At 38.2% G+C, this 14,816-nt stretch overlaps 1 protein-coding gene across 2 annotated transcripts in view; it reads left to right on the forward strand.

Annotated features, from left to right (window-relative positions):
• PDGFD (platelet derived growth factor D) overlaps positions 1-14,816 on the forward strand; it is a 236,114-nt gene that overhangs the window by 203,241 nt on the left and 18,057 nt on the right. For both annotated transcript variants that reach the window (XR_006736360.1, XM_045556810.1), the window contains exon 6: positions 11,800-12,014. Coding sequence is in view for 1 of the 2 variants with exons in the window: in XM_045556810.1 (XP_045412766.1) it covers positions 11,800-12,014 (215 nt within the window). In the remaining variant the exon portion in view is untranslated. The remainder of the gene's footprint in view (positions 1-11,799; positions 12,015-14,816) is intronic.

The raw sequence follows: 14,816 nt of genomic DNA on the forward strand, positions 1-14,816 counted from the left end.
TGTTCCTACACTTTGTAATATTGAGGGTACTTTTAAGAACTGTGTTGCTTTAGTACAAGCTGTTATAACATTTGGGCCCAAATTACTTAATATTTAATTAACTTCTGCCCGGGCCTTCTGCTTATGGCTCAGGTCATAAGTTTAGTTAAAATACACAGTTAAGAGGGGGACGCAAAAGTTACCGGTGGCCCTGATGTTATGGAGATATGCCACATGCAGATCACTAAAACTCGCAAACTGAATCTCCTCAGGGCTCAGATTGGATTCAGTTCAAAGAAGAAATTGCTTTTCTGTAAGTCATTGCTGTGTTTGGATCTCCACTAGGTCAACTTGAAAAAAAGTAAAATAGTCACATTTTGTAAAACCCAGAAGACATATTAAAAATGTCATTGGACAAAAAAGCAATAAAATGTGACTCTGTCTTCAGCTATTCAAGGAGTAGCCCTTCTTGGCTCCCCTTTTCTGGAAATATTAAAAATTTTAAATCATCTTACCTTTTTTTTTTTTTCTTAGAAGTTATGTTCAGTTGAAGGCAGGAGGCCTGGATTCAAATCCCAACCCTGCCACTTATAAGTTTTGTGACTTCCCAGCAAGAACCCTGATCCTTCCTATGTCTCAATCTCCTCATTGGCAACATGCCTGTAATAGCACCTGCTTCTGGGAATAGTTTGTGGTGCCATCCAGAGCACCTGGCATGTAATACTTGTTCAAGAATTGTTGGTTAACTATCACAACTTAGAATTCTGAAATATATTTGCATCACTTCCTTGGTGAAGACTTCCTTGCCCCTTGTCCTGTCCTTGTGATGCCCCCCAACCCAGGCAAAGTTAGGAGTACTTTGGGATGCCAAAACCATTGTTTGTATGACCTACTACTGCACTGTTATTGTGTGTTTGTGTTTTCTCTAAAGGGCTGTGCAATCCCAGGAGCTTCTATGGGTCTCAAACTTGGGCTAAAAATCACCTGGGGAGATTTAAAACACTACAGATGCCTGGTCCTACCCCAGACACATTCACTAAGAATCTCTGGAGGGTGGGGCTGGAGTACCGATGTTATTTATGGCCCTTAGGAGATCAACGTGTAGAGGTAGCCAGGTTCGAGAACCATTATTTTAGGGATTGCTCATTGTATATCTGCACCACTTGGCACAGTCTTTGAGTCTCTGACACCTTTTAGATGCTCAATGAATGCTTGCAGAATTGAAGATATTAATAATTCAGCATTAGTGTATTTCTAAAGTTTACAGAAACCTACCCCATAGACTGAAGAGTGTAGCTTTATTAAGAACGCCTTTGGTACTGATATAATCTTGCAAGAACATTGGAGGCGACATTCTACTCCATGTTTGTGACAGAGTAAACATCATCTCTCTCCACTGATGGCTTAGGTTCCATTTCTTGTTTAAAATGGCCCTAAGGCAGATTCGTACAGTTTCATTTAACCTGCCAAGTCACCACTGACTCTGCACTTGTTTAAATGTGCTGATTTAATTGTTTATCATTCCACTGATGCCGAACCACCTGCATGTATCACAAAAACAAGGGAAGTCAGGTTTAATATTTCAGCTGGTATTTTCTGCTTTTGGAACTTGAAAAATACAGATTTAGGGCTTCTATCCTGATGTGTGAAGAAGGAAGCAGCGAATAAAGGTTGAAAACAGGGAAACAGCTATGGATAATGGAAGTCATTTAGGTGTCAAATAAAACATTAGCTTTACAGGATCACCAGCAAAGTTTCTTTCTACCGGTGTATAATTTCTTAATAATGTTGTACAGAAACATGCTTGTCATTTATGAATAGATATTGAGGATCCATCCTTCTAATTTGCCCAGACAGATCAAAAGTGGCATTTTTCATGATTCTAAAAGGCAGAATTCTAAGATTACACTTGAGTGTGAATATACAAAACACAAAGTTTTATAAACTCTGGAATAAAATGCAGACAAACTGGATGAAGAACTTATGTAGTGAAGCAGAAACAGTTCATATTTTAAAATTAAGTTTTATGTTTTGCTTCTATTTATTTGGTAGAAAGGAGGTCAGGTATGCGTGCATTTTTCATTCTCTTCAAGAGAGTTGAAAATGAAAAATAAGAGGACAGTGAAGTTTGGGGAGAAAAGAGAAAGAGAATAGATAACGTTGCCAAGTATTAGAGCCAGAATGCTGACATATAAGGTTTACTATTTTTTTTTAATTCACAAGTAATAGATAAGCTCAAACTTGTCAGTAAAAGCTCTGGACAGAAGATAATATAACAAGTTAATATATCCAACTTAATGGTTGTGGAGAAAAGGGTAGCATGTATAATTGAAATCTATACATAACTGCAGTTCTGAACCCAATTTTTGGCAATAATTTCAACCTCATGCTTTCAACCTCAAAGCTACCCAAAAGTTAACAAAAAAAGTTTCAAGTTCAAGTTGCATTTACTTTTTCTGATGGACATGGTAATGAGTATAGCAAATTTGTACAAAATTAGGTGAAATTATGTGGATGTTCTTTCTATAAGCTACATAATTACCACCTAGATCATTGCATAGCCATTGTAGTTCCACTGAAACTAAACTGTGATTCATTTAAAAGATATACCTATGAACTTAGGGGCAGTGTATTTCTATTCAAGTTCATAGCACAAAATTCAACATTTCTAAATTAAGAAATGATCAGCCCTGAGCTCCACTAGACAGGACATCGAATGAAAGGTCTTTTATAGAGAATAACAATGTAAGTGAGATCTGTGCTTTTACTTATTCCAGGAGAATTTAACTTTCCAGAATGATAGTGTTTGCTGTAGGAAAAAATTCAACACATAATAGCAAGGAGGGAAGCCTGTTCTCACAGTTTGTGTTATGATTAAAATATGAGCAAAATGGTTGGGGCACTGCAAATTAATAGTTTTAAACTATTAATAAAAAATATTTTTCCCCAAAGAGTTGTCATTTTCAGATACACATGCCAAAATTGACATACATTCCTCTTTTCAAAAGTATTTTAATATTGAGTGCAGTGAATAACTTGATATTAAATTAATTCCAAATGATGAGGTTTGAAATATATGGTTTTTACAGACTCTAAATGGTTAGATGTTGTAACTCAGGGACAGTTACCCATTTCTGAGTGTCTAATACCAATTCTGTTATTTCGTACATGATATTTTGTTCTAAGGTCTAACACATAACTCTAATTTGCAAACTATTGATAAATAACTGGCATAAGAAACTGATGAATAAATGAAATAAATATGCTTCTTGTCAAGATATTTGAATTGGTTTGGAACTTTCTTAGGTCAAAATACTTTTTGTAAAAAACAGTGAATCATTGTTTCTTTGTCATGCCACTGCATGCTAACCTGGAGTATACAAATTTTGCTTTTTCGAAAATGATTTAGAATGTAGGGAATAATTTCACAGTGTATTGAAGTATAAATATATTTTAGAAACTGAGTGCCTATAGCTTTCTCTGTCTGCCTGTTTGATACCTGGGGGAAAATTTGCAAAAAGCCCTTGACTGACAACAGTGATGAATTGGATAAGTCAGTCTTGAGATACCGGCCCTCTGTAACTACTTCTCTGTAAATTAAACAAACAGAGGTACCAGGGACATCAAATCAATAATAAAAATTAATGATTATCATTATTAATATTTGTTAACATATTAATAATAATTTCTATTATCAAAAGAAGCTTAACTTCACTGGGTTTCCTGAGACGTGATTTGTTACTTTTACCAAGTCAAAGTTTTGTTTATCAATATTAAAATTGTTTGCCATAAATTTGATCGAAATATAGCAAAAGAAAGAAGAATATTATGATGGAAAGAGCATGGACTTGAGAGTCAAGCAAATTCTAACTCAAATCCTAAAATCGATACCCGTGGAGGAGTCACTTTTACAGACCCCTGATCCTCAGTTTTCTGTATTTTGTAAAATGGCTTTAATTATAATCACTTTACAAAGTTGTGCTAGGATTAGATAATAGCAGAGTAACAACTAGTGGACCCTGAATAATTGATAGCTACAGTTATTACTTACAATACTCTGCACAGAACCAAGATATTTCTATGAACTCCTCTGCTCTCTTCTCCGTAAGGCTCTTCTAAGATAATCATCAGTAATCTGGAAAGCCTCATACATAGTATCCAAATATTGTCATATTTAAGTATCAGTATAATCAGTACACTCATTAAAAGTTTACAAAATTATCGCCAAGTACTAAACTTTTCTATGATACTATTTACCCAGAAACTTTCTGGCACCATTTTGCTTGTTGGATGTTTCCTCTGCTGAGCTTCTTTTTTTTTTAAGGCTTTAGCCACTGTTTATGACTCATATGATTTTTAAGTATCTAAATTCCCCACTCGGTTTGCCAGCAAGCATTAATAAAAGCCATGTTATCGTTTATCATGTTGCATGTGTCAATGAGAGCACACACACGAAACATTTGAAGAAAATCTCTGCAGCAGGACAGGGACATTTTCAGTTGTTTTTCTGTCTAGTGCCAGTGCCACCTCTGGTTTTCTCCTTGATGAGGTTGTTCATCTTTGCGGATATCCTAATCCCACTCTCATCATCAAAGTTATTTTTTCCATGGAGGCATATCATTCAAATGCAAATTAATAGGAACAATCCATTTGGCAGTGGAAAGCTATTGGTAACTTTTAGTGTCTGGGTGAACAAATGTGCATTTTCCACAGCAGTTATTCTTGTTAAAGAAAATGTATGTGCCTTGTGTTTTCTGTGCCCATTTTTTTCTGTGAAGCACGGGGAAACCCTTATGGCATCCTTTTGCTCCGTGCCCCAGTGGACTTAAGGAAACACTGCACTGTTCCTGGGGCACATGCTTATGTAGGAACTGCTGGTTCTGAGAGATCTGGCTCAAAGGATAGTGTTCAGTCCAATGAAATTAAACTGAACACACCTGACCGTTGCATGCTTACATTTAGATCAAGGTAGCCATGGTCTTCCTTTCCTTAGTACTCAGCGATTGCAAAATCACAGCTACTTCTGGTGTTAGGGGATTTTGCTTTTAACCTTCCCTCTTTAATCTGTTTTACTCACTTCAACAATGACATGAGGCACACCTCCTGGGAGGTAGGATTTGGACCTGTGCTTCAAACACTCTAAACTCACTCAGTCTTAATAAATTTCTTGGTAAGAGAGTACTGTTATTCCCATTTTACACAGTAAAACAAACAAATTCAGAAAGATTCTATGATAACTACAAAGTAGAGCGCCACGACATGAACCTGGCTTTGTGGGCTGCAAAGCTCATTCTATGGGAGAATTCAGTGGTGTCCAAAGCTCAGATACTCATAGTCTAGTAAAGGAGAGAAAGAGAGACATTTTAAGATCTATTTGGTTCTTAATAATCTCCTAACTTGTTTTCTTATTTTTCATTGCATAAGTAGACATCATACATTCCCCCAGGTCATGAGTTCCTAGGATTCAAAGAATTGCCTTAGGATGGTGTCAACTGCTTATATGCCTAATTCAATGCCTTCCAGGTATTCATTTAGTCATCCACTGAATTTTCAGCACGTATTTGTTGAATGTCTACTTATGAATGTCTACTTATGTCTACTTTAGACAAGTCACTTAACTCCTCTGCATCTCTTCTACATGTATCAGATGGGAACAGTAATAGCTAAGATGAGGGTTTCTTATGAGAATTCAATGAGACTTAAGTTTGTGAAAGCATCTCACATGGTGCTGCGCACCTAGTAGGTGCTCAGTAAATTTCCATTCACTCGTTGCTTCACACTGTTTTTAACCCTTGAAAATCGGAAATTATCTGATCAAGAACCTTCTACTATGTGATTTAGGTTAATTTTTGTCAAAACAAGTGGTAGAAGTTTTCATTGTTTAGATATGAAACTAACAAATGGAGTCACAAAATTCATTGTATTTCATGATTTAAAGTTTAAAGTATCCTGACATTCCCTTATTAAAAGTTATAAATTAATTGTTCTTTCCAGATTTATTTGCACATCCACATTGGGGTTGAAATGTGCAAACAGTTTTTACAATTATGTGCTGATTTATACGAGAGAGAATCTGAAAATCACAGTGAGGTTGTAATGTCCATAAAGAAGTACAGACTCCTCCTGGCGAGTTTATGGACCTTGGAAAACGCTGAGAGCCCCTGGTTGCTTGGTACAGAAATACTACAATTATTAATATATTCCCCTCACCTCCCACCCCCACTGCAAAGTGTCATAAATCTAGTGTTGCAACATCAAAGTTAGATGTTTAGTACTTAACACATTGTGGCACTCTTTCCCATTTGGCAAAGGACATGTTCCTTAGCACCTTGATATATGTATCTGAGAGTGAGCTTTCTTGACACCATGCTCTACCCTGGTTGGCACTGCTTCTAGATTCCATGGGTCTTAGAGCCAATCTTCTTCACGCATCATAGTTCATCTGTGGTAGGGCTGGTTCTAGAACCCTAGTTTCTCAATTCTACTCTTAACACCTTCCCACTAGACCACAGCACAGGTTAGTCTTGAGAAAAGAGCCAAACATATGTATGTGCTGAAAGATAATTGCAATTGTTTCTCCCTCTCTTCATGATAATCTGGCACAAAGATGAGATTGTGTTTCCTTTGGCAACACCTTGCTTCTGATTGTTGAAGTCAAATGGTTTTAAAAGACATGTACTTAAATGAATTGCATTTGGTTCTTCCACTTTGTCCTATAGGGGCAAAGCACTATAAGAAGAGAGATAAAAAGATGATTAATTCTCTGCTTCCAAGACAGTTCAGTAGAAGAGAAGCACATAATTAGAAATGTTTCTCAACTTATGATGGGTTTATGTTCTAAGAAACCCATCATTAAGTTGAAAATATCTTAAGTCAAACATGCATTTAATGCACCTTACCCACTGAACATTCATAGCCTCCCCTACCTTAAATATGCTCAGAACACTTACATTAGCCTACAGTTGAGCAAACTTATCCAACACAAAGCCTATTTTGTAATATAGTGTTGAATAGCTCATGTAGTTGAATACTCTAGTGAAAGTGAAAAACAGAGTGGTTGTATGGGTACTCACCACTAACACACACAGCTGAAAGCACCATCACAAAGTCAAAAAATTGTGAGTGGAACCATTGTAAGTTGGAGACCAACTGGAAAGAAAACAATAAGGCAGGGTCTGTGAAGTAGGTGCTGTCTCTAATAGAGGGCAGAGAAAGTGTGGTGAGTACATAGAGAAGGGTCAGAGAAGATGTAGAGTGAATGTGCCTTTTGATTTGAGCTCTAGAAGATTAAAATGATGTAGCAGGCTGAGATCCCAGATAAGACAGAACAGAATGACACAAGCATGGTGCTGAAAATGAGTATGGCCCCACTTCCAGCCCCCACTCTCCCCATGCCATCACCGTGTGCTAAACATGCACTAACATGGAGGCTGCTGCACGCCTGCTCAGAGAGTTTAGAAAGAATTTTAGCATTGTAAAGGCTGGACCTGGTTGTTATAAAATGATTGCTGGGCTTTCTCCCAGGACATGCAGCAGTTTAATTGGGCACTCTAGCAGACTCGGGATGATCAAGAGAAATAAGGCTGGTGGTGCATGTATCAGCATAAAGATTGATGAACAACCAGCACAGTGAAAGCCGACTGATAACTTGACATTGAGAGATTGATCCAAGGAAACTATCCTCCTGTTGAACAGACCAAGCCATAAATTAAACATGCATGGGGAGAAAAAAAGTACTTTCCCACATTCAAAGTGAGCAGATTATTTTGTTTCACAATGAATTTTTGTATTCACAAAAGAACACAGACTTGCTTTTACATACCTTGATTTTAACCCAGTAAGGCCCATTCTGGACTTCTGTCCTCCTGAACACAAAACTTATATGCAAATGTGTGTCACTTTAAAAAAAAAAAAAAGAAAGAAAAAGAATGGACATACATGTTTAAAATTTTGTCTTAAACTGATCATCACCCATCCTGTGTTTGCCAAGTATGTGAACACATACTGGGCATATTGGGTTTATCTGTCCTGTAGAAACTAGAATCTCTAGGATGCTGGCATTCACTCCCACTGAGAACAAATCATTGCTATCAATCCATCCAGCTCCTTACTCAGACCTCTGATTGGTTTTCATGACAAAGACTACAAGTAGGTGAGTGCAAGAAGGGGTTCAAGGAGAAATGAGGACAAAATGAAGAGGTATGCCTCAGCCAAATTCCCCTCAGTCCAGGTGAAAGGATGAAACTTATTATATTGAAGCACCAAAGAAAAAAGTAGGCTCTGTATAGTTGCCTGGTTTATTGGAACCCAACAGATGAATGAGTGTGCACAGGAGCTCATGCTCAGGTATGTGTAACTGATCCATGCACCTAGGAACCCAGGTCATTTGGACAGCAAATGGCTCTCTGGTGGGGAGACTCAAGCATGGCTGTGGAGGCTGCTCTTTGCACCCTCCACCTCATCACACTGAGGCTAATAAGTACAAAAGGCATGAAGAAGCCTGGATTCCAACCCTGGCTCTACCACTGACTGGATGTACGGCTGTGGACAAGTTTTTGCAAAGGCTCAGTTTCCTCAAGTATAAAAGTAAGGGTAATAATGGTGTGTAATTCATAGCATTTATAAGGATTTCATGCAATCATGCATATGAAGAGCTTTTCACCGTACCTGCTATTTAGTAGTCTGGATTATTAGAATCAAAAAGACCAGGTTGACTCTTCTTCCTCCCATACCTAAGTCATAATATATTAGAAACTGAACAAGGGTGTGCATTCACATCTGCACCCTGGGGCTCAGATCCAGAATTCTCATCACAGCCTAAAGAAGCAAGTCTTTCCAGAAGGTTGTAAGTATAAAGCCCAAAAAACTTAATCCATGTTGAAGATCCATGAAAAAGCAAGACTCAAATTTAACAGGACAGCAAGAGAGGGATCATACCATTATGGACACCTGGGTTACATAAGGGACATTAAATGAAATTAATGGGCCTTCGAATTGAATTTGGAACATCCTTGCTGCTCCGTAATGTTCAACTATGGGGATGGAAGGGGCAGCCCCTCTCCCACGTGGATCTGCCGCACATGGCCTGTCTCCCTCACAGAAGTCTCACACCAGAGTCCCTCAGACCGAAGCACCAGAAGCTGTAATTGCTGCTCAGCCTCTGTCTGGCTCCCTGCTCTGCTGTGCCACCTAATCAGTCTTCTTTGACTGAAAACTCAATAGCCCCTGCAGAAAGTCTGCAATCACGCCTTGAAGTTATTTGCATCCCGTCAGAGAACCTTTTAGTTCTAGTTCTAAATTGAGTGCCTCGGTGGTTTCAATCCTCTAATATGTAGGGCAGCTGGATTCTACAGCAGTCACACTGGGCCACAGTTCTTAGTCACATCAGGGAATTGATGCATAAAACTGACAGAATTGTAAATCTCTTCGTGGCGGGTAAGAAACGGAAGTAACCAGTGCTAGTCAGTTAAACAGATACACAATGTGAGGTGTTTGGTTTCAAGGGGACTAAGGCCTTGCCCTGGTTTGTTGAGGGCACTTTGGGGATTGCCTAAATTCCCAAGGGAAGCCATGCTCTAATTTGGCTCGGGTAGCTCATGGAGATGAGGATGTGGCCATTCACCACCCAAGCCCAATTCAGCATCCTATAGGAGAGCCCTATACAGCCCTAGCAACCTTGGTCTTCTTCTTTCAACCAGTGGGCTGGCTACCTGTCATCTCCCTGTCCTGCTTGGTGCTGCAAAGACTATGAATCAAAAGAGAGAAAGGCTTCCATTCCAATTTCACCATTTACTGTTCAATTCCAGTTTCACCATTTACTGTTCACCTTGGGGAAACAACACCCACCTCCAAAGGGTGAGAAACAACCAAATGTAGTCACAGCGCTAAGGTGCCTCCAGAGGGCTGAACTAACTAGAGACTCAGTGCTGGTACTTCCTACCTGTCCCTCTCTGCCTTCCCTCTCATCACAATCCCTTCCTGCTAATTGCACCTCTTTTACTCCTCCGTGTTAGTCAAATACATTCGCATTATCACAGGCAGCAGATTTGGCCTCTGCATCAGCCCTGTCCACAAGCCCAGGAATGCACAGGCCAGCATCGATATTTATCTCAAGGTGACACTTGTAATGGATGGTTGCTGCACTTCTTAATCCATTTATGTAATCCTTCCTGCTTTGCTTGCAGTTATTTTCAGGACTTTAGCAGCAATAAAATTGTTCCTTTCCCAAGACAGAGTTCATTCAATTTAAATTTGGATTGATTGTACCTAAAGTTATGACATGTCTTTACAAAGGAAGAAAGAAAACAGCAATAAATTATGCACAGTGACTTTTTAGCATTTATTCAGTTCCCACAGTGTCCTGGGCTCAGCATATAATAGCTGGAGAATAAACCCTTGCCCTTGAGAATTAAAGCATAGTTGCATATGTTAAAAGGCACACAGGGATGGGGTTAATAGACTCTTGGTCCACACTTATGCCTTCTTTTCCTTGTTTCTCTCGGATGCATTCCACTGACACTGTCCTTGGCCTTTGACCTCCACCCCCCAAAATCATTCCTTATTGCTCCTCAAGCAGGGCTGGTTTAAAACTAAGACATTTATTGGGGCTAGAGTTCAGAGTGAGCATAGTGGTATCTAACATTGATAGGATTCTTCCTATAGTAGCGTGGCTGGTGCACAGGGGACATGCACTAGGAAATGGTGGTGGAACCTGTGCAAACAGACTTGCTTCTAATTGCATTCTTGTAAGAAGATATTCATGTGTGTGTGCACCAGTAAGAGAATTTGGACGCTAAATGGGTGGGTGGTTGGATGTATTTTGAGAACACTAATTAAAATACAATTTTCATAACACCGTAATACAAATTCAATTCAAGTGCATATTCATTTACTTAGTGTAATGGCCAAAAAAGAAATAAAGAGGGAGAAAGACTTCTTTTTTTTTTCAAGTTTGACCATTTGGTTTTAAAGGAAGAAAATGTGGGAGGGGGAGAATCAAATGAATCAAGATGAATAATAATAGCCGGCACTAATTGAGTGCCAGGCACGCTACATTCATTCCTTCAAATATTTACATGTTATAGATGAGGAAGCAGAGGTTCAGAGCCATTAAATGGCTTTCCAGCTAAAAGGTGGCAGAGCCGTGATGTGATTGAAGGCAGCTGCAAGTTTACTGCAGTGCCCAGGCATGTAACCACTATGCTATACTGCCACCTAGGACCCGATGCACAAATATGCACCATATTCACAGCAAAAAAAAAAAAAAAATCCATTTCCTTTAAAATTTGGTTGACTTTGGAATTAAATGAAACTAAAACCTTTTCTTCCTTATATTTACTTGCAAAATTTTGTTGCCAGGGAAATATATTACAGTGGTTGCCCCTGACGTGTCCTAGATATATTAATAATTCAAATTATATTTAAGTAATGACTTAGAGTCAGGCTTTATTTAGAACCAAGAAGCAATGTATTTTTTTTAAATAAAGACAATTATTTTAAATTGTCAAATGTTTTATTTTATTCCCTCAGAACAAACAGTTTTTGGGCATTAAGAAAAGACACATGGAAATCTGAATGAAGATACAGATTTTAGCCTAGTTTTTGTTTTGTTTTGTTGTTAGTGTTGAAGGGCAGATAGGATCAAAAGAGAAATTAGGTTTTCCACTTTATGTGCCCAGTAATTGAGATGCTAAGGACAGATGTAATCCCTGGGTTAAGGTTGTTGGCACAGAATCTTCCCACTGCATTCTCGATAACACGTGCTGAATGTTCTTGCTTACGGTTGTGTTCGCTTTACACAGTGTGTGTATTTGCTTACAGTTGACCTGGACAGGCTCAATGATGATGTCAAGCGTTATAGTTGCACTCCCAGGAATTACTCGGTCAATTTAAGAGAAGAGCTGAAGCTGACCAGTGTGGTCTTCTTTCCACGTTGCCTCCTTGTGCAGCGCTGTGGAGGAAATTGTGGCTGTGGAACTGCCAACTGGAAGTCCTGCACATGCACTTCAGGGAAAACTGTGAAAAAGTATCATGAGGTATGTCATTCTCAAATTTCTTGAGGTAGTGCTACATTTAGCTCTTTTCAGCTGCATCAGTTGTGTTTTCTCTAAGATACTGGAAGACAGGGCCATTGCATACTGTTGTTCAGGTTGTTCATTGCGCAAGGGCACCCAGCCAAGGGGATAATAGGAAGCTGAACTTCTACCAGTGCTAGGTTTACCAAGCCAAGTGCCCTGGTGATAAGTTAATTCCATCCTGAAGAAGGAATTCCTTTTTCTATTTCCTACAATATACCATGTCGGTCAACAATAGCCTTGTTAGAATATATAATCAAATGTATGATGCAGTAATTTTAGACCTTACTTGGCCTCCTTGTAGAAATATAATGCTATTCATTTACAGGATATGACTGCGAAATCTAGATTGCTTTAAGAAAATGCTAAAAGCCAAAACTTAATTCAATTAAGTCATTAGAAAATTAAGAACGGTAAAGGTAGCAAAATATAAATTGTTAGAGACCTTTTCATTTTCTAAATATGAAAGTATTTTTCATCTGGAAATGCTCATTTTTTTCTAAATACTGCTGAGTGCTACCTGGGTAATAACCTATTGAATTAATGTAGAAATAAACAAAAGTAAATATAAAGATATAAGAGGAACAAAAATTTAAGGAGAGCAGTAACCTTTAATAATAATAATAGTATTTACTGGGTGCCAAACACTACTGTAAGTACTCATTAGCTCATTTAGCAGTATATCAACAATGCTGTAAGGGGATTGCTATTTTTATTATCTTTTTATAGGTGAGTAAACTGAGGCTTAGGATATAATCAGTAGGTTGACCAGTGTAACGGTCAGTAAATCGCAGAGCCAAGACTGGAGCTCTAGTCAACTGGTTCCAAAGGCTATGATCTTATCACTAGTAATACGGTGCTATAATGTTAACATACAGCACTTTATTGAGCACAAAATAAAGAGTAAACTTAAAAGGCGTTAGAGCTGTTCCTGACATAGACAGCAGCTCTAATTACTTTCTTGTTGTGGGAGAATACACAAGTCACTAAAGTTAAGAGACTCAGTTTTTACATATGTGAAATTGGACTAAGAAATGATATCAGATAACCCCTTTCAGAGTTATTCTGAGGATCCAATAAAATAATGCATATGAAATGCATTTTGTAAGATGTGAAACATCATACAGAAATATGTTTAAAAATATAAGCTAAAATATGAAGCAAATAATATTGTTAGGAATTATTGTTTGAGTTGCTTTCCATCAATAACACCAAAACACAGGAATGGATAGTTTTCTCTAAATAAAATTTCTAGCTTTGTAAAACTAAAGGTTTGGAGGGTTTTGGTTTTGTTTTGTTTTTATTTTGATTTGTATCCCGAAAACAATGCAACAGTAATAATAAGTTAGAAGGTACCTTCTGGGCTAAACGAAAATGAGTATGTTCCAAGTGATATTTTCAACTTCAGAAATGTAGGAAGTTGTGCCACAATGACCATACTTACCTTAGACAGGGGAAACACATTATTTCAGACCTACATAGAACATACTTGCTTAGTCAAAAGAACTGCTTACTCCACCCCACTGTTTTCAAAGGAAAAAAAATGTTCTCATATCTGGAGAATGCTATCGTCTGTGTTCATTGTGTTTTATTTTTGTATGAACTGATGAACTCTAGATTGGATGTTGCCCTTCACTTCTAAGAACCTGAATTTTATAATGTTAAGTTAAACCCTGAGGATAAATGTAGAATGCAATAATCAGGTTAGAGTTAAAATAATCTAGGAAGTGACAAGATCTCTACCTAGTAATAACTGTGAGGAAGAACATTCGAGTTCAGGCCTTTGATGTATTTGTAGAGTGCTTTATTTTTATCTTGACTCTGGGTTCAGATTGAAGCTTCAGCTGGATTTTTTAAATTACTTCTTGTGGGAACAGCAGAGTTAACCATATACCCAAAAAGACTCTTGCCTCCCAGACAGTTAACTCTGAAGAACTCTGAAGGCCTGGCTACCCTCTTCCTCTTAGTTCCTTTCTCATCTCTGTACACAATAACTGTTACCTGCAAATTTGTGTTCGCAGTTAATATCTAGTGGGGAAAATTCTTGAGCTCTTTGCTCAGTCTCATGAGTGGGTATAAAATGTTGGCATCCTTTTAAAACTGCATCTAAAGCGTCTCTTCATAACATGTGTCATAATATTTTTACCTCTAGTACTCTGCAGCTCACTATACAAAATCCCTCTGCCAAGTGCTGGACAAAAGGGCAAATCACCATCAATCATTAGTCAGTAACTGCATACCTGGAACAAACACTCCAGTCATATTTCCCTGAGATTCCTAAAATACCCCTGAAATGTGTCACAATTATCACTGCCAAGTACCCTGTGGAAAATAGCAGAAGGCTTATTCCATTTCCAGAAGTGGGGGTTGCTTGAGCTTGGTCTCATTAGGGAAAAATCCTCGTCCTTTATTCTATTAGTTCTGTGTCTGTATTCTTACCTCTGAGAAATGAGAAACCAGTTTCCCCAGCTCGTGGTTGCAACTGATGAGATGTGAAATGAGTTTCTAGGAGAGATGAGCACCCTTAGGAGGGTAACAAGACCTTGTCACATAACAGGCCTGTGTGATTCTCCACAAATATTTCAGTGTTGAACATTAAGGAATTAAAATCTGGGAGACCCTGCAAGCTCCTAATGAAACTAGTATCATTGCTCTTTTCACAGGTTGTGCACCTTCTCCTGTAGGGGTTTCAGCAATCTTCGCTGTGCAGTAAAATATGTGACCATCTGTATTATTTCTTGCCCTCAAAAATTTGTAGGTACC

The sequence above is a fragment of the Lemur catta genome, chromosome 7 (assembly GCF_020740605.2).
Source record: "Lemur catta isolate mLemCat1 chromosome 7, mLemCat1.pri, whole genome shotgun sequence".
In the NCBI taxonomy this organism is placed as follows: Eukaryota; Metazoa; Chordata; class Mammalia; order Primates; family Lemuridae; genus Lemur; species Lemur catta.